A 27,872-nucleotide genomic window follows, 5' to 3' on the forward strand; every position below is an offset into this window, starting at 1 on the left:
ATCAGGAGTTGCGTCTAAAGTAGTTCAACTCTGAATAAAACAAACCTTTAGACGCTGGCAAGTTTTGAAAGCATTTAATTATGGAAAACGTAAAATTCAAAGACTCCTCCTTGAGCTACAGCTAGGCCCTTTGCAAATTAGATGGTCTCCATTTAGTCAAAAACTCACCACCACGTTGGAGAGGAATAAAGATAAATATACAAAAGGTTTTTTTTAAAGATCTATGTGTTATTAGACTCTGATTTAAAACTCCTGTGTACGACAATGTTAATAAAGACTCCAACAATGACACTGTCTATGTTGGCCCTTCTTAAGGGAGTGTTGTAGTTTGATCTGTATGAGAATGCCAAATAAACACTACAACATGAAAGCTGTACTCTTAAATTTTAGGTTACTGTCATTTGTACCAAACGTTACATGACTGAGTCCAAAACAGGGACATTTTATACCAATTATAAATTCAGTTTAGAATAAAACGGAAATATATAGAACCTTGAAAATAAATTGAAACCCTTTGAGCTTTTCTACATTTTGTCACGTTCCAACAAACTTCAAAGTGTTTACCTGGGACTTTTATGTGACAGACCAACACAAAGCAGTAATGTGAAGTCAAAGAAGTTTTACAAATAAAAATCTGAAAAATGTGGCCTGCATATGTATTCAGCCCCCTTTACTCTGACGCCCTGGACTAAAACCCAGAGCAACTAACGGCCTTTAGAAGAGTGGTTCCCAACCCTGGTCTTTCAGGAACACTGTCCTGCATGTTCTCATTGTTTCCCTCCTTCACAGCAGGTCTTCGATGTCTGCTGAAGCCTGGTAATGACTCACTCATTTAAATCAGGTGTGTCAAAGCAGAGAACCAACTAAAACATTCAGGATAGTGGTCCTCAAGGACCAGGGTTGGCAATCGCTGCTTTAAAAGTTACAGAACATTAGTGATCAATCAGCATAAATGAAGACCAAGGAACACAGCAGACAGGTGAGGGAGAAAGTTGGTGAGAAGTTTAAAGCAGGGTTAGGTTCTAAAATAATATCCTGAGCTTGTGACAAAAGTGAAAGTTTAAAGGAGTGAATACTTTTCACAAAGCAATTCTGATTGCTCTAAAATGCAAATATGTAAACAATGGCAGATACTAGGGGTGTAATGGCCTAAAAGTCATGGTTATAGTATATGTACTTAGGCATGAGGATCACAGTTCAGTACAATATGGTACAACAACAAAAAAGAACAAATACCAATTGGTACTTTATACACCCCCACACACACACACACACACACACACCACCACCACCACCACCAGCCTTGTTAGTGGAAAGGGTCATGTAGGACGGGTCAACTTGTAACTTCACTGTAAAATAAAAAAAAGGCATGCTTTACTGTCTTTTTTGAATCCAATCCAAAGTGTTTTAGAGTAACCCACAGGCCATGTGTCAAACAGAAAGTTTCATCAATCCTAGAAAGGTGTCTCTTAGGAAAATAAGACAAAAATCGAAGGAGGCATGCTACAGTTAATTTGACCAAAACGTCATGCACAGTGAAAACTGAACATCTTAAAACGTGAAACAGTCAAACTTCTCTGCTAGATGAGTGCTTGTGTGAGAAAATAAGGCTCGATATCAGGGATATACTAATGTGATCACCTGTGACTGAGGTATTTCTTCACTGTACCCGTCCAAAACCTCTGTGAATCACCCCAGTACGAACACAAAAACATGTACCGGTTCCATTACACCCCTAGCAGGCACAGACATGAGGCTGTTAGGAGTGAATCCATTCTTGTCCCTTTAGTCTTTCAGGCTCTTCCTGTTTCTTAGTTTTGCTCAGCCGTATTTCTCTTCCACCCTCTCCTGTCTGTGATTAAGACAGTCAGCCTGTCTGCCATCTTGAAGAATGCCTAAACTCCCAAAATGCATCTGGAGGACAGAAGAAAGGAGACTTGCTGGAAGACAGTTTTAGAGTATCTTATGGGGAAAAGTTTTACACGTTATCAGTGATCCAAACTGAAAATGAATAAAAGCAAACATGTTTTTATAAATACTGCTGCATCCATTACAATATTCAATAGTAAACTGAAACACAACAATAAGCAGGTGATCTAACTGTGCTGCACAGTGAATTCAACTGACTTAGAATTGTTTTTTTTTTTTTTAGATGTCTCTTTTTTTGGTAAATGTTACTTTCCTTTGTTTCTTTTCCATCCTTGTGGCTCATGCTTGAGGAAGAGGAGGAGAAGGATGTCGACAGAACTTCTGAAAGCGTTAACAAAAACCTTGGTCGTAGATTTTTACCAAATGTTTGATGTGGAAAAGCTTTTTCCGGAGTTCCCTGCTCTGCTTCTTCTTTACTTGATAGTCTGGCATCTGTGAATAGAGGCATGCAGAGATGACGTGAACAAAAGTAACAAAAAATAAACTACAATGAGAAATAATAATGTCACTGGTGATCATTTTTAATCTTGTGTGAGCAAGATGCCATTAATTAGGAATTTAGGAGCTTCATGATTTGGTGATATAGATGGTTAATTTGAACTAAGGCTTTACTTTAGCATGAGATTTAAATATATAATATTTTCAGTACATACAGTAGTATAACCTAACTCTAATGCCTTGGAATCCTCCAGGACGAGCTGGAAGAGGTGTCTGTGGAAAGAGATCTCTTGGCTTCCCTGCTCTATCTGTTGCCCCCGCAACCTGACTCCGGAACAAGCAGCAGATGGATGGAAAAACTATCCAAACTAACTCCAAAAATGTTCAAAACAAAATAACTGGATTTCTATGCTGGAGCTGAAGACACTTCACTTCCCATTCCAGGAGCTTTCTCAATTAAAAAAAATTAGAGTGTAGCGTTCCAAGCTTTTAAACAACACAAGATGTTCTAATACGCAAGTTAGACTTACATCTCACATGCAGATTAAACTCCTTTCCCTCACAATGGAGAGTCATTGGGGTGTTTGCTAGCCTGGCTCACATAGGAGACACTTTGGTCACATGCATGAAGGTTAGAGTGAAACATGATTGAGTATCAAGCTTAATGCTCCATTGTACGTTTTAGACCTGCATGGGGCACAAGGAGACATATCTACTTTGTTTACTGCCATTGACAGTCATCCAGGAGTTCACAGAACCATAACTTCTGTTTATGGCAATGAGATGTTTTTTGACATAGAAAACATTTTTCAAAAATGTATTTTATTCCATTCAGTTCACTTCATATGTAAGATGTTTTCCCACTAACCTTTTTGAGTCCCTTCAGTCGGTTATATTCATCTGCCACACCCTGAAAATGGAATTACAAAAGTTCTTAATGGATTCAGACGTGCTGCTGACACAAAAAAACCAACATATAACTAGGAAAAACTAAGAAGCTGAATACTGCACGTGAGTGCTGAATGACTGCAGAAAATTTGCTGAAAAGGCAAAACAAAATAACTAGCTGAAAGGTACAAGCAGCAAAAGAGTAGCTTAAAGCTAAAAGAAGCAACATGCTAGCTAGAAACTAAAAGTAGCAAAAATCTAGCTAAACAATAAAGCAACAAAACGAAACCTAAAATCTGAAAGTAGCAAAATGCTAGCTAAAACTAAACAAATGCTAAAAACAAAGTAAAAGTAAAATAGGTAAAATGCTACCTAAAAGCAGCAATAGTTTAGGCAAAAACAAATATTTCAAAGGCATAACCAAAAGTAGCAAAAGGCTATGTAAAAGTTAAAGCAGCAAAAGGGTCGCTATCAACTAAAAGTAACAAAAGGATAGGTAAAAATAGCAAAATGCTACTTAGAAGGTGAAAGTAACAAAAGTGTAATAAAAAGCTAAGCATTTCAAAATGCTAGCTAAAAGGAGCTAAAAGCTAAATGCAGCAAAGGGCTCATTAAAAGTAACAGAATTCTAGCTAGGAGGTAACAATAGCAAAATCCTAACTAAAAGTAGTAAAATGCTACCCAAAAGATAAAAGAAGCAAAATGCCAGCTCAAAGCAGCAATAGATTAGATAAAAGCAAAATATTTTAAAGAATAATCGAAAGTAGCAAAAGGCTAGGTAAAACATAAAACAGCAAAAAGGTCACTATCAACTAAAAGTAGCAAAAAGATAGGTAAAAGCAGTTAAATGTTAGCTAGAAGGTAGAAGTAACAAAAGTTTAACACAAAGCTAAAAGTAACAAAATGCTAGCTAAAAGCTATAAGTAACAAGGCTGGCTACAAGCTTAAAAAACAGATTGGTAGGTAAAAGCTAATAGCATGAAAAAGCTAGCTAGAAGATAAAAGTAGTAAGTGGTAGCTAAAAAATAAAAATAGAAAAGACAAAATAAAACAATCATTGTTAAGCAGATTCCAAAGAGAGCAATGTTTTTAAAGGAAATGAAGAGAAAAAAAATATTTGTAAATAAAGCACAAAGTATGCAGATGTAGTTAGAATGGCAAAAATTGTACAAAATAAAAAACTTAAAAAAAAAAAAAAAAAAAATTGTGTGAATGCTGATTCAGCATTCACACAATTTTTGGCCGATGTACGATAATTATTCCGCTCTCTCCCACATTTCGAAACATGGTTAGTCGTCATAGATTTCTTTTGCTGATCTCCAGTAGCTGAACTATGATGGCTAACTAAGCTGCCTGTCAGTCAAGCCAATGTTTGTTTTCTGTTTTCTGTCCTCTACCTGGTACTTCATAGAGTCTTCGTCCAATGTGTCCAGCTCTCGGCTCAGCATGTGCATCTGGTCACTGATGTCATCCATTTCGGCACAGAGGTTTTTATAGTAGACCAGATCAGAGTCAAACTCCTTCTTGTATTTGCAGCGTTGCTCATCTGAAGTTATTGCTGGGTACAGCCTGTGGGTAGATATAATTACCATGAAAGGAAATTATTATTACAATTTAGGAGTTATTAATTAGTTAGTTGTTATTAGTTATTAGGTAGTATGTCACATTTTTTTACATATCATTTAGACATAGCAGTTTTATTTTTAAAATTTATTCCTTCAAATATAGCAAATCTACAGGGATTCTCTTAATTTGATGAATAATTACTATTAATATTAATTTGATTAATGGTTCTCAAAAATACTTGAAAAATTGCTGCAAATCAATTCTGTGAACATCTGGACAGAAATAATATGTTTCGGTCAGGTTTTAGAGCTCATCGTAGGACAAACAGCACTGGTAAAGGTTATTAATGATATTCTCCTGTCCTCAGACAGTGGACATGTGGACATGTGTCCATACTTGTCCTGTTAGAACTCAGAGCTGCATTTGATACAATTGATCACAATATTCTGTCACAGAGGCTTGGACATGATATTGGGATTACAGGAACAGCTCTAAAATGGTTTAAATCCTATTTATTTCATAGATTCAGTTTGTTAATGTAAATAATAAATCTTCTTCATACACCAAAGTTTATCATAAAGTTCCTCAGGGTTAAGTGCTTGGACCAGTACTCTTTACTTTATATATGCTTCCATTAGGTAAAGTTATTAGACAGCAGGGGATATATTTTCATTGTTTTGCTGATGATACTCAGTTATATTTATCCATGAAAACCAAAGAATCCTATCAGTTACTTAGATTATAAACATGTCTTAAGGGAATAAAAATCTGTCTGACTCTTACTTTTCTGCTTTTCAACTCAGACAAGGCAGAGGTAGTGGTTTCTGGACATGAACATCTTAAGAACGAACTTTACAGCCTTTCACTTCCTCTGGATGGCATTAATTTGGCCTCCAGTTCTAATGTAAAGAACCTTGGTGTTATTTTTGATCCAAATATGTCTTTTAACCCCACATTAACACTCCCGTGGCCTTCGGGTTCATTTGACCTGAAGTTACAAGAGCTTCTCTACCTCTTTCTATCACACTCTCTTTTGAGGGCTTGAGGAGGGTTAAAATATTACCACGACCACTTTCCTCCACCTACGTAACATCATTAAAATTAGAAACATCTTGTCTCAAAATGATGCAGAAAAGCTGGTCCATGCATTTATCACATCCAGGCTGAACTATTGTAATTCTTTATCATCGGGGTGTCCAAAAAACTCTTTTAAAAGTCTTCAGTTGATCCAAAATGCTGCTGCCAAAGTTCTGATGAGAGTTAGGAGGAGAGATCAGATTTCTCCAGCTTTAGCTTCTCTCCATTGGCTCCCTGTCAAATTGAGAATATAATTTAAAATCTTACTCCTAACATATAAAGCTCTCAACAACCAAGCTCCATCTTATGTTCAAGATCTTATTTTTCCATATTTTACTAACAGAGCACTTCACTCTCAGACTGCAGGTTTACTTGTGGTTCCTAGAGTTTCCAAAAGTAAAACAGGAGGCAGAACCTTTAGTTCTCAGGCTCCTCTCTTATGGAACCAACTTCCTGTTTCTGTCTGTGAGGCTGACACCCTGTCTACAATTAAGACTAGGCTTAATACTTTCCTTTTTGATAAATCCTATAGTTAAGGTTGGCTTGGGTTTCCCGAGCTATCCCTTAGTTCTGCTGCTATAGGCTTAGACTGTTGGAGGACAAACTGACCACATTTCCTCACTCTGCTGCTGTCTTTACCTGGTCTACTCTCTATGTTTCTATTTGTAATAATTTCTATCATGAACTTGTGTTTTTTTCTGTCCACTATCCTGCATGTTTTCATTGTTTCTCTGCTCTAGCACACCTGATTCAGTGATTAAATTACCTCTTCATGTCATGCAGAAGCCTGTTAATCATCTATTGATTCAAATCAGGTGTGTTGGAGCAGAGAAACAAGTAAAACCTGCAGGATGGTGGCCCTTGAGGACCAGGATTGGAGACCACCGCTATAGAAACTATACCTGGACCAGTCATTATGTTATCTGATAGATTCCATCATTTCAGCAGTATAATCTTTGTTTTGAGTAGATCTGAATTTTGAAATTTATTGTGTCCTGAGATCCTGGGTTGAAGCTCTGAATGCCCAGGTCTAATCAGCTTTGCCGTAGAGGAGGAAACACCATCAGCTTCATAAGAGGAAGCAGATGAAGATGTTTCCTGTGCAGAACCTTGATCACATTAACCTTTCTTCCTTCCTTGTTCAGCAGGACTACGCATGATGAGAACAAGTACTTCTTGGTTTGGGTCCAAAAGGCGAATGAAGGACAGATGAGTGTGACGTGGTATTTATTGAAGAGCGCAGATTAGTCATTGCAGCTGTATGGTGAGAGCATGTAATTTGCTTAGAGCGCTGTCAGCATGGTGAGGGTGGGACAGGGTTGTAGTGTAGGCATGAGACCAGCGTGGCCAGGCCAGCTTCAAATTAAAGGTCTAGCATTCCTTAAAGGAATGCACATCCCTCATCACCTTTCATACCAACGTTTTAAACTAAGATCAACTTAGTTTGAAAAGAGCTCAGATCCCAAGGTTTTGTGAAATCTTGACTCCAGTAGTTACCGACAAAATTTCAGGAACAATTCTTGTGATCAGGTAGCCCTCACAGTACTTGTTGTGAATGACTCTCAGCTAACAACACACCAAATTTTAGAACAATATCTGTTAATTTGATTGAAGTATAGCAACGTTTGGATTTTCTAAGTTCAGTTGGTTGTGACAGCTATTTTGAGATGGGATGGCTCCAAAAGTTAATTATCCCCCTTTTCCACTGGCTCTAACGGTCCCGACTGCACTCTACTCGACATGCTTTGCGAGCATTTCCACTAGCATTTTTTCGAGGCTGGTCCCTGCTTTCATGGGTGACGCAAGCTTAGCTCCTGTTCACTCATTGGTTATGGGTGTGGTCAGATGCAAGCGTAAAGAGCGAAGAAACAAAGATAGACAATTTTGGAACGGGAGCGAAGAGAGAGAGTAGCAATGGAGTCCTCAAAAAAGTTTATTCCTGGAGCAACAACGAGGTCCAGGCTTTTCTTGCAATTATTGTGGACTGCAACATTTAGCGCCAGCTAGATGGGGCAATAAGAAATAAAAAGTTTTTGTTGAGGTTGCAGAACAGATGGCTGGTGCTGGATACAGAGCGGAGCTGTTGAAGTAGAGCCAGTGGAAAAGGGGCATTACTTGTCGAGGTACATCCAACTATTATTTCCTGAAAGTTTCATTAAAATCTATGCAGGGGTTAATGGAATATTTTGCTAACAGACAGACAGAATTGGCTCAAAATAGGCAATGGCTAAGTTTCAAGCAAAGATCTTATATGATCTGTTGGCGCTCAGAAAATGTGTTGGGAATCACTCTCAACTTCTACCACCCAGAACTTTAGGTCCGTATCTGTAAAACTGAATGAGTTGAAGCTATTTTTGTTTTGTTGTTTTTTATGGTCAGTTGGCTGTGGCAGCCATCTTGAATCAGGTTATTAAGTTATTTAACTGCAGATGTACATGTAATGATTACTTTCTGAGAGTTTCAATAACATTTGCCCAGTTGTTCATGAGGTATTTAGGTAACACACACTCACAGAGACACTGGTAAAAACATTATTGTTGCCCTTCACCTTTTGGATGCAGGTGAAAATAATCCACCAAGACCTCGATACAGAAGTTTTATGTATGCTCAACCATTATAAACCAATTATGCTCTAATATGTATAATGGTGGACCCACTGCATTCTTAACACGTGCCAGAAGAACTCAACAAGATCCTGCAAAGACCATCCACATTTTGGTAGATTTAGATGTCGTAATGAGGTCATCACGCCGCATGAAGAGGGACTAAGACTTTCTCAGATGGTAATTTAACTGAGGTTCCAGGAGCAGAGCACTGACACACCTGTAGAGATAATCCGTGTGGTCTCGGTCCAACTCATTGCCAGTGTCTCCTGACGTGTAACCGGTTTCATATTGGGACTCGACCGTCACCTGAGCAGCAGGGATGGATTCATTGTCCTTCTTCTGTTCCCTCTTCATGTGAGAAGGAAGCTTCTGGACACTGTCTGCTTCGTATGAGCTGCTGCAGCAAACTGTGGCTCTGACCTGGTGCAGAGGCTCACTGTCATGGCTCATATTCTCTGTACAAAAACTAAGAAAAAGCAACAATTAGGTTTTACAGAGAGCAGAAAACACATCACTATTGTTTCCATTTTTGCATTTTTTTCACAAGGTGTTTGCAGTCTAACTACTGGATACTTTGTGTTATTTCAGCCATTCAGAAATCAAAATGTTCAGATCATTAAAGGAATTGGGCGATATGGCTCTTTTTGTAACTTTTAAATTAAAAAAAAATTTTAACTTCATTTACAAATAATTCTACTCCTCGAAACAATTTGAGATCTCTTCAGTTTCTAAAAAACACTGTTCTCTTTTAAATCTGCTTCAGCATACTCACTCCATCTTGTCTGCCAATGATACTTTTAGGTTTTAGTTACTGTTCCTCTACTTTTAGCTAGATTTTTGCTACTTATAAATTTTAGCTAGCCCTTTGCTACTTTGGCCTTTAACTTTAGCCTTTGATTAAATTGAGATTTTAGCGAGTCTTTTTCAACATTTAACTTTTAGCCAGCTTTTTACTACATTTAGCTATTGTTCTGCTACTTTTAAATTTTATGTAGTCATTTTCTACTTTTAGCTTTTAGCAATCCTTTTTCTACTTTTAGCTAGCCTTTTGCATTTTTGTTGCCTACTTTTGTAGGTTCCTCATTTTTAAAACTTATCTTCAAATGTGTAAACAGTCTTGCTCCAAAAAAACTCTGCTAGTCAGTAAAAAACAAAATGGTGGAATTAGAACTAGGCGTGTGAGTAGTACCGTAAAACAGCACTTGGACAGTCATCCTTTTAGCTAATAAGTAAATGAACGCATTGCCACCTCAAATTAAAACACTGACAAAGCTACATTTTGCTACATTAAAATTTTAGCTTTTTTTCCATTTTTAGAAAGCTTTTGGCAACATTTACGATAGCTTTTAAGCTCGTATTTTGCAACTTTGAGCTTTTAGATAGTGTGTTGCTAACTTTGAAGTAGCATTTTGGTACTTTTATTTTTGCTAGGATTTTGGTAGTTTTGGCTTTTAGCTTGCATTTTCTTTCTTTTAGCTTTAAGCTAGTGTTTTGATATTTTACCTTTTACAGCTCAGTTTCAGCTTCTTCAGTGAATTTCAGTAGTCATTAAGCACTCAACATTAACACTGCATTTTTGCTAAAAATGCAATTTCTCTGGTTGTTTTTTGGTCTTCCGTTGATTATGCTTTTCAATTGTGGCCTGCTCATAGAACCATGGTTGCATCAGCTCACCTGTTGCTTTTATAATTCCCCTCACTGTGGAGGCTGACAGTTTTGTTGTAGGAAACCACACTGTTCTCTGCCCTCAGGTCAGGCACTGCTCTCTCAGATACAACAACAGTTGGAGCCTGCTGGGTGCTGCGTCCCTCTCCAACGTGGTTCACCTAAAACAATATCAGTGAAAATCAAACTCTAAACTTTTTGATTCAACAACAATATTTGTGGGTATTATCTTTTTTATGCTTAAGTTTGAAATGTTGAAGAACAAGACCATTCATTATGCTCTGCTGCTGAAGGCAAAAGGTTGTGTGTGCATTCCTTAACATATTTAAAAGCATTTATTTAAATTAATTGTTAGTGTCACTAAGTGTAAGAGCTGTCTTGGAAGAAAGGAGAAATGTGCATTAACTTTTATAGTGTTATTAAATGATGTTCAAATCATTTCCAACAAAGAAACAGTCCACCATTGCAGTTTCTATACTTGTGGGGGCCCTGTGCATAATGCTGTTTAGGGGCCCTTAGTTTGTCAAACTATGATAGAGAGATTTCTAATTCATTAGATGATCTACAAATGTCAATCTATTAGGCTTTACAAGCAAAACAGGCTCCAGTCATAATCCAAACTGATGATCTTAAGTTGAGCCACTCAAGCAAAATAACAAAAAAAAAAAATAGATTACAAGGAAAGCAACAATCCTCTATATGTCAATAAAGAAAACAAATTCATATATATTATAAAAATTGCAACTTGAAGGCAAGAACACAACTCAGGTTTTCACAGCAACACTAACTCTCACACTCAAAACAATAAATAAATACACAAATAAATAAAGTGGGTCATGCCTAACATAAGCAGAAAATAAATAATGCTGCCCTAATAATGCCCTCCTCTGCACATGTCCAACCCATCTCAGTCTGGCCTCTCTAACTTTATCTCTCAGTCATTCAACCTGCGCTGTACCTCTGATGACCTCGTGCCTAATCCTATCTATCCTCGTCACAATACTTTAAAAAATATATTTTTAAAAGAAACATAAAACTGTGTAACATTGCACTGACGCTGCACTAATACAGAAACTCCTGATCTGTTGTAATGTACCATGTCCCTTTAAAGCATGAACTCAAATACAAAGTTGTCTTTTGAAAGAGGTGTCTGCATTTATTTACACACTGAACTTGTTGAAGTATTAAAACAAAGAAAAATAAGTGATGATCACTATTTCATAGAGTAGGATTTTCTATGTATATTTCATAGATGATTACAAAACAGTCAATTTATATCTAAATGGCGATCTGGTCTTAAACTTTAGTTTTCTGCGGGCATAGCTAATAATCATATACAGTATAGTTTATATTACATTGACTTCAGTTTGTGATTATATGTTGTTTTTTAATAAAACAAAGTTCTACATGGAAAATGTATTGCAGCTCTAGGAATGGAGGCAAGATTATTCAGATTAGCAAACTGTATCGTCACAATAATAATAATAACTCAGCTGAGTTAGCACTTCTACTCTCAAAGTAGAGGAATGTTAGAGGAATGTTAGCTGGCAAATATCTCAAAAACATTGTTCTCTGGATGATGATGTAGCAGACATTTGCACAACAACAAAAACAACAACAACACCCCCCTCCACCACCATCACCACCTCACCCCACTGCCCTGCTATAATCTGACCAAACTAGTCTGATGTCACTCCCTTCTGTCAGACAGGCAGTCTCAGGGCAGGGCAGCACAGTCCATTCCCATGTGACAGTTAGATTTAGCCAGTTTTCGTGAAGCAAACACTAAAGCTGAGTTTATGAACCATATAAAGCCAGCTAACTAGCATTTATTCAAGGATAGCTGAGCTAGCTCTCAGAACAAATAAACAAACTTGCTAAATAAAAACTTGGCATTATACCTCCCCCATCCACTCTACATCACAAATAAATGTCTTATCTTTGCAATTTTTCTTCCCATCCCTAAGACAAGTTCTTTTTGATCCCATAACACCATCCGTATCCCCACTAATGGGAATGGTGGCACCTGTCAATCATTCCCATCGTACCTGTCAGGAAACATCACTCAAACTGGAGTCCAACTATTTGGATTTATTGATGCCACAAAAACACTCCACAGCTTCTCATTGCAGCCGGTTATATCTTATGGCCTACATTTTTTTTAACCCTCTAAAGCCCTCAGATAGAGAGAGACGAAGAGAGGTAGAGAAGCCCTTGTCTCTTCGGGTCAATTCAACCTGAAGGTCACGGGAGGGTTAAGCATATCAGTGATAAAGTCAGGTCATTTTAATTCTTCTCAGATGAGACCGGACATTCAGCTTTGGGGCCCCCTAATTGTAATTTTAATATTAGGGTTTCCTTGGCTACAGCGACACAACCTGGTCATTAACTGGACAGAAAAGAGAATCGACTCAATAACCTAAATTTACAAAAAACAAAGCCCATAATCACTATCCTCACTCTATAATAACACTATAGTTAAAACGAGGAGACAGAAATGCAGAGTAGAAATTAAGTCACAAACAATCACTGAGCAAAAAGTTCGAGCTCAGGTGCAATGGAAGTCAATGATAATTTGCATGTGCACACTACACTCTGGTGGGAGGGATTTGACTGTAAACTGGAAACTATAAAGCAGTGAGAAACACACTGGGTGAAAGAGGGCAAAAATGCCTAAGGTTTGATGTGTAAACTGCATAATAACTGTAAAGTTTGTGGGAGTGAGAATCTTCAAAATTTCTGGCAAGTTTAGGCAGTTTGTTTTTTAACAGAGTTTGTTTGACTGGCAGAGTGTGTGATATGATCACACTCTAAGTTAAACATTATGTTGCAAAATTTTTTAAAATCATAAAACCTAAACTTTGATTGTGTAAAAATTGTAAGAAAATTACCGATATGTCAAATTGCCAGTTCAGTCATGCAAAGTCCAGTTTTCCTTGACCCAATAAAACTTTGAATGATGTACTGCTACAAAAAGTCATGAAAACACCTTTCTCTGTCAAGTCACACATTTTGATCTATTTTTCAGTGGTTCTTTCAAAAATTATGGGAGGAGTTGAAAATCGAAAATTGTGACATAAATGGAAGATTAAAGTCCAAATAGTTATAAAGCTGCTTCAGGGCTTATGAACTGAAACTCTTAATTGCACAGATTGTGAACTCTTTTATGAATGTCAACAGTCTGGCTGATAGAAAGCCTACAGTATTTTTACAATGTGATTCTGTATGTTTAGAATTTAGATGCGTTTGGTATTAAATGTCTTTAAACGCAAGGACGCAACATACAATATAATGTCTTTACAGCATACCTACCTGGTATGCACCCAGTCAGTACAGTTTATTTTTAATGAATTTATTTTTGTAATCTGAAATCAATTTTTATTTTTTCTTAAATATATATTTATTTGTTTAAATGTTGTTTTATTTATTTATTTTCTGTTTGTTAGGAGCAGGTGCTGGAGTGGGGGGTGTTTGTTTGTTGTTAATTATTGATTTAACATATTGAAAATCAAATAAACAGAATGTAGGTACCAGATACCCTGTATTTACTGTAAGAACAGAATAACAAGTCACTTAATAACACAGCCCGGTCTCTGTAAATACAGCATACAAATCAGGTAAGTACCAGGTACATTAGTAGTAAGTACCAGGTATGTACTCTGTAAGTACCAGGTACATAACAGGCTGTCTTATGAGTTGTTACCAAAAACCTTATTATTATTTATTTATTGTTTTAGCTAGAATGGAAACACTACATTAAATCAATCACATAAACTCTGTTAAAAAAACATTCAGCTGAGAGAAGTTATGTGATATATGAAGACATACCAATGTAGAAAGACAAGTACACACAACCCAGCAGGAGATACACACATCCATCAGTCCACAAAGCTGAGGTTCTCTTCTCCAGGATCTCCTGTTACACCTCGAATCCCATTTAATAACAAAACGTGCTAATTCACTGAAAAGATGAAACACACAATAAACTAATTCCATAGCTAAAAACACTGGGTGAAAGTAAAAAAAACAAAAGGACACAAACGCTTCAAATAATATCAAATACTGTAAGTGTATTCTGCTTCATGTACTCTTCTCTGTAGGAAACATCATTATTAACCCAGTTCTGGGCTGACGTGAGTGTCTGAAAAGGCAGCAGGTGAAACTGAGCTAATAAATAAAGAGTTGCAGGATGATGCTCAGTGTGAGAAGTCTTTAAGAAAGCTTAAGCAGACAAATCGGTGATACAATCATGTGCTGTTGGGCCCTGTTCTTCACAGACTAGTGAATGTTAAAATTAGGGGTATTGTCTAAATTTGTATTTAAATGCAGAATGTTAAAAGTTATTTGGTGTTGCAACTGATCATTCTTTTCCTCACCATCAAAGCCACAGATAAAATGCAACAATTGATTGTTTTTAAAAGATAAAAAAATATTAATAAAATGTGCCTGAGGATTTCACCAAAGTGTACACATATATTTAAATTATTGCTGATAAAACTAGTAACATACATGTTTTAAAAGTTATTATCACCTACCACCAAAAGACGAAAGCTGGCAATAATGTTTTTGCCCGTGTGTGTTTGTGTCTGTTACCTAAATATCTCATGAACCACTGGAGAAATTTAATTGGAACTCCCCAAAAGAAACCACTGAATCTACTGCTTATAAACCTTTGGAGTCAACCCCATTTAAGATGACTGCCACAGCCAACTGACTTTACAAAAAACTTAAATGGTCACAGCTCAATTTTACAGATAATGAGCTGTTGTGTTAGTAGCTGAGACTGATCTCCAACACATATTCTAAACACTTACACGTTGCACAACATCCTTCTTTAAAGTTTTATCACTATTTGGAGTGAACTCTGTTTGTCTGTTAGCAAAATATGTTCTGGACCAGAACACAAATTTATAGTGGAAATAATCTTGTACTTCTACAAGTAAATAACTTTTGGTATTAACCAGAATCAAAATGGCCACCACAGCCAACTGTCCTTAGAAAAGATAAAACTGGCTATATTTCAGTTTATTTCACAGATACTGAGCTAAAATTTGGTATACCTGTCACTGAGATCCTTTCACAACATATACTTCAAGCACTACTAATTGTACAAGATCTGCTTAAAACTTTAGGCCTTTAATTTGAGTTATCTACATTTTTTCCCTAATTTATTAGTCTTTTCCACTAGTGTAAATGAAAATATATCACAAAACACTGTGTATTACTTCTTTGCCTTCTCTGTCTAATGTGCAGAAACCTCTTCATGGACTGAATCATTTAGTGCCACCACACTGTGGGGATTCGCACAGCAACACAGAGGCAACTCAAACCTTTTTATACATTATACATGACACATACATTATATATGCCTCTGTTGCAAGGCAACAGTGTTCACTGCAACACAAGGATGGCCCAGAACAGGGCCTGCATGTCAATGGAGAAACTTGTTACATGATAGGCAGAATGTAGGCCGAAACCTCTTTGGTAAACTGATTAAATATGATTCTTTATTTTCCAAGAGTGTAAATGTCATACACTCAGTGCACACAAGTGCTTTAATAAATTAAAGGACTAGCATTGCCTGAAGGAATGCACATTGCCCACCAGTGTTTTAAACTAGTTCAAGTTCAAGAATGTTATTATCCCCTTGGGGCAATTTATTTCACAGCTAGTAGTTCATTTATTCATACATGACAAGACAACATACTAAAGTCTCAACACTAACATCACAACTTCTCATTAAGAAGCCTGATGGCTGCAGGGATACAGAAATTTTTCAGTCTAGTTATCCTGCACCTCGGCAACAGATACCTGCATCCTCACGGAAGCAACCAGAGCTCACCATGGAGTGGGTGATCAGGATCTGCCAGGATCAGCCTGGCCTTTTTCTCTGACCTCTCCTTGTGTGGGTCAGCGAGGGTCTGCAGGGCTGTGCCAGCAATTTACTGCATATCCTGACAATCCCCAAGAGCTTGTTCCCATTCTTACGTTTTAAAAATCCGAACCAGCAGATGAAGTTAAAAGTTAAAAAGGTCCCAACAAAACATTCTTTTAAAAGTAGAAGCCACATTAAAACCAGAGAGCTTGGGATAGAAAAATACAATCTCTGATGAGCCTTCTTACAAGGGGAGTCCATGTGCAGGTCAAAGGTCAGTCTGAAATCAATAACAGTACCCAGGTTCCCATGTATTTATACTGGTGCAGCATTTCAACAGCTACACCATTAATAAGCAGAGAAAAAGTGACTGAAGAGTATTTTCTAAAATCAATGATCATCTCCTTTGTGTGTGAAACATTTATCTTTAAAAAGAAAGACTTGTGCCTCAGTCAGCATCATCACTGCATTAGAGGACAAAAGGACATCAGAGAGAACCCTGTTGACCCTCACTGGCTGGGACCGAATAGTTAAAATGTCCACAGACCAGAGACCAGAATCCAGACCATAAAAGCACCATAGCACCATCTGATAAAATATGGGGTTGAATACAGTTAAAAACAGACAAGATGTCAATAAAAAGCAATCTTACAAAGGTTTTTTTTTGTTGTTAGTCAGATTTTCATTAAAATCTGTCCAGTGATTGATGAGATATTTTGCTAACAGACAGACACACGCACACAGACACTGGCAAAAACTTTAGTGTCACTTTGCCTCAGGTGGTGGGTGATAACAAACACTATGAAGAACTTTTTTTTCCATTCAATAACACTCACTGCCACTAGGTGTTAGAGCCACTTCAACAGTCAAAAGACAGTCATAAATAGTCCAGCCTTAAGCAAATGTGTGATTGAAAGCAGCTACAGAGTGTGTGAATGATAACATATACTCTAAAGAAGTAAAACTTAAAACTACAAAGTGCAGAAAATGACTTTTCTTGTGATCTGCTTCCTGCCATAAAGGACCAGGTCCTTTCTGTATAGTGTGCTGCAGCTGTTATCACTAGGCTGGTTAATCATCAGTCAGAGTGAAACCTGGGAGTGCCAGCAGTATTCTCTGACTGTTAGGTGTGAAACTCAATGAAAACTTAGTGATGACAGTAAACACAGGAACCGTGTATTCAGCCCTGGGAGTTGGTGGTAGCTATTAAAGATGTGATGGTGATGTCAGCAGTAGTTTTGTTTAAAACATGAGCCCTTTTAAATCCACTGATCATCACAGAGAGACAGACTCACCCAGTCCTGGACGTCCTGCCCCTCCGCCGGCCTGACCAGTGGCTCGTCCCACAAGATGTTCGATTTTCCGTGGCGCCAAATCTTACTGCGGGTCTTATAGGCATAGTAAGCAGACAGAGACAAGGCCAGTACCACCATCAGGCCCAACACAAATGCCACTGCCTAAAAAGGAGCACATGATTATCTAGAATTAATGAAAACTGATATAAATACAAACAACCAAAACAACTAGAAAAATTGAATTTTTTGTAAAATACAATTTAAATGCTGAATGACTTTACAGAAATTTGCTAAAGCTGAAACTGAGTTGTTAAAGTTCAAACAAGCTGAACTAAGGTTAAAATTAGCAGAAAGAAAGTTGAAACAGAACAGATGCTCAACAGTGAAAAACTAAAAGGGGCAAACAACAAGCTAAACCCAGCAAAACAGTAGCAATACTGTAGTTAAAAGCTAAAATGAACAATACAGTAACTAAAAGCTAAAATTGGTTAAACTGTAACTGAATGCAAAAACTGGCAAAACAGAAGCTAAAAGGTAAAAGTTAAAACTATTACAGTAACTAAAAGATAAAACAAGCAAAACAGTATAAATTCTGTAGCTAAAATAAGCAAAACAGTAAATTCTAAAAGAAAAACAACAAAAGCATAGAAAAAAAAATAGAGCAAGTAAGTTGAAGTAGATTGCAGTGTATTTCTATGGAAATTAGTTTTTAAAATTAAGTTAAATAAAGTTAAATATTTCAAGAAGTTTAACAGTTACAAATTTAGAAAGTCATAGCACACTTTTCTAGACCAAGCTTAATGTTTTGATGCTTGAATTGTTAAAATAGCACAAAGAACGCAGAAGTAGTTAGTAAAAAATGTATGGAAGAATCTATAAAAGGCAAAACAATAGTGTGGATGCTGACTCCACACTAACACAATCAGACACAAGAGAACAGATTGAAATATTTTCTCTTGCCTCCTCTGGGTCCATGTAGCAGTAGTGGTGCAGGTATTGATTGTACATGGGAAACCCACCAGGAAAACCGGCCCCCAAACTGCCGCTGAGGCTGGGGCTGCCCTGGATGCTCTGACACATTTTCAGCATAGGGTTATACAGCATGCTCTGTGAGCTCTGAGACATCGGGTTCACTCCGATCACAAAGATGATATCAATAATGCCCTAGAAGCCAAAGCACAAGTGAGATATAATCACAGTCATTTCCTTTTTTAATGACGCTGGTCAGAAATGACAAACCCAGAGATTTCCCAAACTAGTTTATACTCCTACTCCTACTCCAACTTTTACTGTTTACCATGGTTAGTTTAAAAAGTATCTGAACACTAAAGGTCACAGTCTTTAATTGCTTCCTTGAACAATGTTAGGTTTGGACAGTGACAGATCAAGCTTAAGGCTGCACTAATCAATGGTTACATCAATAGTAAACTGACTAACTATGTGTAATTTAAAAGAGACTGTTCTGATGGATGAACTCAGTGAATCATCACAAAATTATCTTTCTCAGTTCCATTTAGTGCAAGCTTTAAAAGCCTACTGTCTTCAAACTGAACAACTGACTGCAAGTTGGCTTTATCACAAAATGCACAATCCAAAGGGATCAAAATACATGACATAGAGGTAGTTGTGTCCATAAAGCTGCAGTTTGAGCTTAGCAAGTCATAATGCAATAGCTCCATGGTGTGTTTTTCTTAAATAACATCAACTTATGTTGTATTCTATATTTGATGAGGAAGACATACCTGGAGCACGGCCTGGATGATGTCACAGATGAAAACAATGAGGTAAAACCTGCACCCCTGCATCATTCTGGACCGAGAGAAGCTTCCCACCAGGAATCCAAGTGAAACCAGGAAGTTGACAGCAGCCATAGAGATCATCGCTGCCTTGGCCGACTGCGGTGTCATGTAGGAGCTGCCGTAGCCATAGCTGCCTCCATAATATCCAGAACCTACTCCTCCGACAGAGCCTGGGTCACCTACACCATAGCCCCCATATCCGAAGCCATTCATGTCCCACACCAAGGTTGAAGCTACGCAGGCAAAGATGATGAAACACATGAGCACTGTGGCTCCTTGAAAGGTTTTGACGAAACCCGGAGCAGAGAACCACCGGTAGAAGTGTTGAGGTTGCCCTTCCGGGTAGTAGGATTCAGGAGAAAGCTTGTGGGTGTAAGGGACATGCTGGCTCTGGGGAGAGTGGACACTTCTTGGAGGGTAGAAGCTGTGGGAGGTGGTGCTGTAAGGTGGGCTGTATACAGGGGGGCTATCATAGTACTGTGGTTCATACATGTTCTTGTTAATATTCCTGCAATTTCACCTGGAATAAGAATGAAAATTAGGGAAAAATTAATCAAAAAATTACTTGCTATCTATGCATGCTTCTATAATATATAAAATAAAGAACAAAATGCCCCCATTTTCCCCCGTAGATCCCGTAATTTACCTCCACCCTCTTTCCTTTATTAGTAACCTGCACCTCATCAGTCCTGAAAACCCAACCCAGCAGGCTTCAATTATTCAGACAGCAGATAAGAGGTGAGCCAGTGCAGCGATGTGTGTTGTTTACTTGCCTGGTAACCCCCCTCCTGTGCTGTATCTACACTGTATGACACCTGCGTGACCCCTGCTAGCAGCCAGGTGTGCCTGAACTGTCTCACACCTCTGATCAATATTTCACTTTTGCAAACTGTTGTCAGGGAACAAAAGAACAGCGGTACATGAGTTCTATCACTCGATCACTGAAAAGTGAAGGCGGGCGATAATGTTTTGTTTTGCATCTGTGTGTGTTTATGTACCCATCTGTTACCGCAAAAATCTTGTGAACCACTGGAGGGGATTCAATGAAACTAGCACATAATAGTCAAGACACATTATGCAAGATCTTTGCTTAAAACGTTCGCAGTAACTCTTGGCCTGTGCCCTGTTTGTTTGTTAGCAAAATATTGCATGAACCACTCAACAGATTTCAATGAATCCTTCAGAAAATAACCAATGAATGTGCCTCTATGACTGATTGTTTTGTTTGTTTTTGGATTCATTCCAATTCAAGATGGCCACCACATCTAACGGACATTAGCCAGCACAAAAATGGCTTTAACAAAGTCTGATGTGGTAGTAGCCGATAGTCATTCACAACACATACTCTGAGTGTGCCATCCAGTGATATCTCATTATTATTTTCAAAACGGCTCTCTGTCTTTTCTCAACATAAGATGATCTTAGTCTAAAACTCTGATATGAAAGGCAATGGGTGATATGCATTCCTGCAAGGACTGCTAGGCCTTTAACTCAGCAGAACGTTTTTATCTGCAGCTCTTTAGTGAGAATGATACTTTCAGTCGTGCTCAACAAATCCTCAGGTCTTTTATTAATGGCTATTAGTAAAGATACTGGTTCCATACCTAAAATAGGGCAACATTTAGCCCCTCAGACAGGATTATTGATCAACTTTGGACTAAAATGTTCTTTAAATGTTGCTCTATAACAAAAATTCACTTACCTAGCTGAAGATAGACCTTTCTTCTTTTCACTCAGGTGTCATAACGTCTTTGCCTTTCTGATATCACAGTGTCCACTGTGAACCTTGTGAGCCATTGTAAACTTAACTGCCTCACATAAAAAACCAGGAACCCGTCAGTGACACCTGAGGCACAGACTGACTCAGACAGCCCTCCTCCCTGGAGTCTCTGAGTGTGTCAGCAGGGGCAGAGTCCAGCCCCCACAGATCCCACAGCGCCACAGATACTCTCTCCTACATAACAACACCCAACATACAGTATGAAGTTCTCCAGCTCATGGGACACTTTACAAACTACAACATTCAAAATTTTTTATAGGTTGTGGTTTGTAAAGTCTCATGTTCACTTTTTAATAAAAATAAAAATAGAATAGCAACATTTTGTTAGATTATAAGGAAACATTTGAATTAGCACTGTATGGAATTAGATTTGTACCATAATAATAATAATAATAATAATAATAAAGTCATAATAGCTGTCAAAAACAATTTTTCAGTGCTTTTCATTAGAATGTTTTTAATATGTGTATCATCTATGATAAAAATAACTACAAAATATACCTCATTCAATACCAAAAATCTACCACATATTTTGCAATAAATGAGAGAAATCAGCTGAGTCATGTTTTGTTGGCAACAATTACTAGTTTTTTGTTTACATTCTAACCTTGAGGAGTACACTTCAGACAGTCTCAGTACACAATGGCTATTGAGTTGGTAAAATAATCCCCGGATGTAAACGGAGTCAGAGGGAGCGCAGTGGAATCAGAGACGCCAGGTTGAAAGAGAAAAGGTCAAGTTCTTCTCTCTTCTTCTGAAAAGAAACAACTAAAAACTGTGAGGAGTTGACAGAAGTTGAGTCATTTTGAGGAATAAATCGGGCCGTGGAGAGCATTAAGGTGAAACTTAGTGCTAAAATCAGATGCAACTGTGCCATGCTGAGACATTTCAAACTCTGACGGGAGAATTTCTGTAAATGAGTTTAGTTGTAAACGAAGGTGAGAAATGTTTGCTGTTTTTCCAACATAATTTTTACAAAAGCCATAATGAATTTGAGTCACATTAATCCCCAAACAATCATTTAATGATGTAAAATTATATTAGAAACATAAAAATTCAAATCTAAAACACTGAAAAATATTTTTGACAGCTTTTATGGGTTTAAGCAAATGTCTGACATAAAATAACATAGAAAAAAAACAAACTCAAAAGCTAAACAAATATATCACAAACAAAACTGTTGTAATGTTTGTAGACGACAATTAAACTAACAAACTTTATTACAGTAACTGTTCCACTACACCAGATGCCATCCCAGAAGGCAATGTTGTCCTGTGTTAGTGATGTGTAAATCCTGAATGAATAATTCAAAATTCTTGAGTCATTTTACTGAGAGTCATGATTCTTCTTCTCCATTAACTCATTAACTCACTGACCTGACCCTGCTACAGCTAACTCGCTATAGCTAACTGTAAAGAAGATATCAGGCAACATGTTGCTATTGTGCGGCTTCTATGCTAACTGCATTTAATGTATCAATTAAAAAAGGAATTGAATCAATAAAACTCCTCGGTCTTCAGCTACAGAACAGAAGTCCAGCTGTTTTTGTTTTTTTAACATTTTTTGCATTTATCTAATGTGCTGATTTGAGCTTTTAGCTATTGATTTGCTGCCTTTCGCTTGTTTTTGCTGTATCTACTGCTTTGGCAGTTCCAGCTTTTAGCTTTTAGCTGAGACAGCTGGTTTTAGCAAAGCCAACTTTTTTTTTTCCAAAATTTTAGCTACTATTTTGCTTGATTTAGATATTAGCTACTGTTTTGGCTGACTTTAGTTATTAGCTATGTTTTGTTTTTCAAGTTTTCACAGTTGTTCCTCATTTTAGCCTTTTACTATTAGCTACTGGTTGGCTTATTTTAGCCTTAAGGTATTTGCTTAGCTTATTCTAGCTTTTAGCTTTGCTCTGATTATTTTACCGTAACAGTTCATTTTCAGCAGTTTTTCAGTCCTCTGTATAAACGCTGCATTTTCTGTGAAAATGCAATTTCTTTAGTTTAATGCTAACAGTTCAAAAATGTTGATTCTTGACTGCATTCATTTTCTTGATTCATTCAACCCAACAAGTCATGTTTTACTTATTTCTCCCAATAAATACATACGGTAAGAGGAGACCATTAACACACTGAAGACAATTTATTGGAAATTTATTGTTGGTGGTAATCTGGTATAATACAGGTAAAACAACTTTTCACAGAAAATACAACACAAATACGCATATCACTGTAGGCATCATTCATGATCATAAATTCAATAAATTTCATAAACTTACAGGAACTGTAGTTGCATTTTAATTGTAAAGCAGAAATGTATTACTATGACTTTAACAGAACTGAGAAATACTGTTGTTGTTTAGCTCAGCTGTACAACAAAATCCATCCATCCATCCATCCATCCATCCATCCATCCATCCATCCATCCATCCATCCATCCATCCATCCATCTGATTTTTCCTGTTCAGGGTGACATAGAGCTGGTGCAGGTATTGGACATTAGGTGATTTACATCCTGAAATTTCATCAGTTCATCAGAAGGTTTCAAGTATTCATGTAAATGGGAAGTAAAAAAAACTCAACATACAACATATTCAGACATATGACTGGACCGAAATGACCCAATAAAACATGAAGAAAATATTGTTTGTTTTAATTTTCCAACAGCTGTTGACAGGTTTCTATGTTCTGTCTTCTTCATGTCTGGCCACTGGTGGCAGTTTCCTGGTCGTATATGCGAATTCTGTTTTTAATGTGGTTTAATTTAGCTTTTAGATAGTCACAGCGTGCCTTCTTCTCAAGGAAGGCAGGGTCCTGTAAACACACACAAATTATTTCTTAATTTATGGCAATAATAAGATCTTTTACTGTCGTCTGTCTTCTGTTAGATCTCCTAAACTCCCAATTGTTACCTGATTTATTTTTCCTTCTTGCTGTGATTTATGACCAAGACTTCCTTTTACCTGGGAAAGCTCATATTACCTGGAAGTTTGCTTACCAGTAAATTTTAATACATGTAGATTAAATGTTTCCACAATCAAAATAGTTTTCAGTAGTGTAAAAGTTAACAGCTTTGAAAAAGACGGTGTGCTCACTTTTTTTTAAAAGGTGTTTTTTACTTACATTTTTTTTCTGATGATACATTTTCAAAATGTTTTCAATCCTCTGCTGTCCCTGTTAGCAAAACAAACATATGATTGATGCATTAGTGTCAAAAAGAAGCCTATTTAACATATAATTCATATGGAACCGGATAAAAAAAGATGGAAAAAGAACATCTCACCTCTAAGCTTTTCTCATTTCTGGGAAGCTGACCCACCATGGCATCCAGTTCCCTGAACTTATTGAGGGTAGTGCTAATGTCTTTGTGAAGGTCTTTGTATTCCTGGTACTGATCATTAAAAACAGCTTTATATGTTTCTCTTTCTTCCACACAGCTGATCTCTGGATATTTTCTACAAAAAGAAGTAAAAAAACAAAAATTGTCTCCATTCTGTCTCCATGCTATCCATTACTACATATAAACAGAAATCAGAATTTTACTGTAAATTATTATTTACAATCCTTTGTTTAGATTTGAACTTACATTATGTAGTCTGCAATGACGCGTACTTTGGGTGTATAGTTGGATGCTGTATCTTGGTTCAGACTCACAAGGGTCTTCTGGACATCAGAGGTTGGTGCATGCTGATAGCTACCATCTTTTCTAAAAGATTCATGTTTTTCATCCTTGAATGAAATGTGTTTTGTTTTTGTGAGGGTCAGTGGAATAGACTGATGAAACTCCCCCTTGGAAAAGAAAAAAAGAAAAGAAACATGAATTAACAAATTTTAATTATTGAACTACCGTGGATCACTACTTCTTGGGTCTGCTCTCATTACATTAAGCTTTTTTAAGAGGCTGCAGTAGGTTAGGCTCTCAGCTGTCTGAGAAGGGTAGGGGTGGGACACTGTCAGAGAATTGCTCAGTTCCTTTGCCATGCAAGGCTAAACCTCTAAAGCTGCACTCCCTCATCTGGCCAACCTTTTCTTATTTGGTATCAACTACATCAGCTGACTAGTCGATGCCCTGTGATAAAAGTAACCCTAAAACATAATCATCTCAGCAGACATTTGCATAATGCATGCATTCTCACATATGCTACAACATTTGGAAATTACTATATTGTTGTTCTTTTAGGAAGTATAATTAACTGTTTTCTCCAGCATCAGCTGGCAAAACTGTGACTTAACTTTATATTTGGATAATTATTTTTCAGTGCATTAAATTGTTGTATGTGGAACAGATTATTTCTTGAAGGAATGCATATTGCCCACTGCCTTCTTTATACACCAGTTTTAAACTGAAATAATTTTATGCAGAGAAGAGATAAAATTATAGCTGTTTTGGTCAAACCTTGTAAATGACCTTATGTGATATCTCATACGATCATATCACTGGTCAAGTTTTATGTCCAAGTTTTAAACTAGAATAATCTCATCAGATATGATGGAGTCATAGCCATTTTGGTCAAAGCTAAAAAAAACCCACTACAAAACAAAAATTGTTTAAATAAAATTTGACAAGTGACAATGGGCACTAAAAATGGGATCTTTTCCATTGGACCTTTTATTGTTAAAAGAACTGTAGACCTACCATTCTCTCCAGCTTCTGTTTCTCTTTACGAGTGGCTTCATGCCTCCACATCTTCAGGCACACCAGAAAGCTTCCCAGGTACATGGTCATATTAATAAAGATGAAAGCTGTTCCTGCAATCTGGCCTCCATCAACTCGACATAGATTTGCCATGATAGGGTTAACACCTATAGTCATGTAGCACAGCCCTCCACGATTCAAGTCATTGAGATATACAATCCCTGCTGCCATGTAGAACAGGAACAGAGCCACGTTGATGAAGGCCTCTGTCAGGGGCCACCAGAGGGAGTCCAGGAGAATGGTGCGATAATACATTGTCATTCCTGTCACTAAGAGGCACAGAGTAACGATCCAGGAGACTCCAGCCACAACTAAAATAAATGGAGTCAAAGGCCCTCTATAACCGTACCCAGACAGGCTGTAGCCATTGTTATTTACACCATTGTAAAGTCCATAGGCATTGGCCCACTCACTGTCTTTATGAATATAGGCAATGATACATGCAAAGACCATGCCTCCAATCAAGAGCTGAAGTCCAGCCAGAAGTCTGAGCAAACCTGGCCATGATTTTAAATAAGAGTATTTCTCTTTATAAACCTTCACTTTCTCAGCATAATACTCTGCAGGGTGGATGCTGGTCAGCAGGGATTCGTCTTGTAGGCTCTGACAAAATGGATCAATGGGACTCTGTCTTACGAAAGGTTTATGTGAACTCTTGCTGGAGTTTCCCAATGATTCCCCCCAATCCCTACGCTCCAGCAAAGGACTTACAGGAGGGCTCACCCTGGTCCCATTTGGAAGTATCTTAATTCCACTGGTTTCAGTGTCACTTTCTCTTGCAGGTTTGTGGATGATGCCGCCTGACGACAGAGGAAAGAGGGATTTCAACCTGTTCTTCATGGTCTCTTTGTTGTCACTGTTCTGTTTGGTATGAGATGGAGTGCTGGATGTATGACATGTGGAGGTGCTGATGTCATTGCTATCATCGCTCATACAGTCTGGTGTGGGTGTGTGAGTAACCCACACAGGTATCCGTGGATCAGTAATGGAGGTCCTGCTATGAGTGGAAGACCTGACTTCATTTACATCTTCATGTCTCTTGAACTTTATTTTCCAGTTGTCCATGCTGCAGGCAGTTGTAAAAAAAATCAAGCAAGAAGGAAAGGCTTATGAATATATGTTTCTAAAATTAGATTGTCTTAAACTTAATTGTTCACATGATTATAACAACATGATCCCTTATTTGTTAGACTAATATATTTTAGGGGTTTAAAACATTGTTTAAAACAAAGATAGCTGAGAGATGATTGTGAAACAATTTGTTTTTTTAAGGACAGGTTCAACTACAGTTGTGTTGTTTAGAAAATGGTTAATTGTGATTTGTCACACATCGATTAAAACTAAGTAAAACCACTTTAATACCACTAATCACATACAAGACAGACTTACAAATGCATCAATATTCATTAGCAACACACATTCACTAAACTGTCAGTGTAGGTTATTGTCAGAGATTTAATAGCACAAATCACATTCACAACAGTTGAAAAATGCAAGTCCTTACCTCCACTTTTTGCTTCAGTTTCTGGTTATGCAGGAAGTTTTAGAAGACTTTTATTAAAAGGTAAAGAGTTAACCAACAGAAAAATGGCTGCCGTGTCCACCAGTTTCACTCCACAGCTCGTCTTTCACAGTCTCTCATGTTACTCACTGCTAAAGCCTTAGACACGTAGTACCTCATACACAGAATGATTGGCCAGTATGAGTGTGTGGGGGGAACCGAAAGGGAAGTAAAAGCTTAATTATTAAGCCTAAACTGCCGCTCTGCTGGTGCTGATCCTTACTAGGTTAATCTTTGGTAAAGACGTGTGGACTTGAACCACTGATATTCACATGAAAGAGGTGAAGTTGTGGTAATTGAAACCGACATGACTCAAGTAACCTACAGGTAAAAAACCTGAATGCCTTTCATACAGACTGAAAAGCATGTACTGTAAATGCTCTTGTATTTATGAGACAAAGAGGGGAAAAAAGATAGACGATCATGCAATTAAAGTTTCTACAGGGATGATTGGATAATTTCAAAAACTTGTGGCAGTTCTTAAAGTATTACATATATCACTTTACACTATCATCAGCATCCTAGTCAGAAGATTATATTTTTTAGAAGCTTGCAATTTTTTTTTATCAGTATGACTTTATCAGTAACATCTCATATCTTACATCAGTGAAATACTGCTTTATCACCATGCTATTTATGAATAATTCATTTTCATCTCAACTGTGTCATATTGTTTTTCATAGGAACTATGAAATGGCACTAGAGGGCAG

General features: G+C 37.4%; 2 protein-coding genes across 2 annotated transcripts; both read right to left on the reverse strand.

Annotated features, from left to right (window-relative positions):
* Positions 1–1,301: 1,301 nt before the first annotated feature.
* zgc:154006 (uncharacterized protein LOC563016 homolog) lies at positions 1,302–20,982 on the reverse strand. The gene is made up of 10 exons (XM_017431352.3): positions 20,841–20,982; positions 19,082–19,658; positions 18,300–18,503; positions 17,340–17,501; positions 10,179–10,330; positions 8,722–8,970; positions 4,653–4,824; positions 3,236–3,277; positions 2,290–2,361; positions 1,302–1,914 (listed from the first exon to the last, which is right to left on the reverse strand). The coding sequence occupies exons 2-10, from the start codon at positions 19,628–19,630 to the stop codon at positions 1,822–1,824; spliced, it is 1,695 nt and encodes a 564-aa protein (XP_017286841.1). The 5' UTR covers positions 19,631–19,658; positions 20,841–20,982; the 3' UTR covers positions 1,302–1,821.
* Positions 20,983–23,048: 2,066 nt separating this feature from the next.
* Positions 23,049–27,254, reverse strand: ocel1 (occludin/ELL domain containing 1). The gene is made up of 6 exons (XM_017431343.3): positions 27,106–27,254; positions 25,542–26,667; positions 24,492–24,694; positions 24,189–24,360; positions 24,029–24,079; positions 23,049–23,719 (listed from the first exon to the last, which is right to left on the reverse strand). Exons 2-6 carry the CDS (start codon positions 26,664–26,666, stop codon positions 23,603–23,605), a joined length of 1,668 nt encoding a protein of 555 aa, XP_017286832.1. The 5' UTR covers position 26,667; positions 27,106–27,254; the 3' UTR covers positions 23,049–23,602.
* Between the last annotated feature and the right edge of the window lie 618 nt (positions 27,255–27,872).

This window comes from Kryptolebias marmoratus, linkage group LG20 (genome assembly GCF_001649575.2).
Source record: "Kryptolebias marmoratus isolate JLee-2015 linkage group LG20, ASM164957v2, whole genome shotgun sequence".
Taxonomy (NCBI): domain Eukaryota; kingdom Metazoa; phylum Chordata; class Actinopteri; order Cyprinodontiformes; family Rivulidae; genus Kryptolebias; species Kryptolebias marmoratus.

What these genes read in the sequence shown, in the direction of transcription:
- zgc:154006 (XM_017431352.3), bottom strand. Translation starts at nt 19,630, where the DNA reads ATGTATGAACCACAGTACTATGATAGCCCCCCTGTATACAGCCCACCT. An exon ending in GCTACATGGACCCAGAGGAG is followed by an intron (nt 17,502 to 18,299) that starts GCAAGAGAAAAT and finishes GCTCCTTTTTAG; the next exon opens with GCAGTGGCATTTGTGTTGGG. An exon ending in GGCAGGACGTCCAGGACTGG is followed by an intron (nt 10,331 to 17,339) that starts GTGAGTCTGTCT and finishes ATATTGTTTTAG; the next exon opens with GTGAACCACGTTGGAGAGGG.
- ocel1 (XM_017431343.3), bottom strand. Translation starts at nt 26,666, where the DNA reads ATGGACAACTGGAAAATAAAGTTCAAGAGACATGAAGATGTAAATGAA. An exon ending in AACAGAAGCTGGAGAGAATG is followed by an intron (nt 24,695 to 25,541) that starts GTAGGTCTACAG and finishes TTCTTTTCCAAG; the next exon opens with GGGGAGTTTCATCAGTCTAT. An exon ending in GAAATGAGAAAAGCTTAGAG is followed by an intron (nt 24,080 to 24,188) that starts GTGAGATGTTCT and finishes TTTTGCTAACAG; the next exon opens with GGACAGCAGAGGATTGAAAA.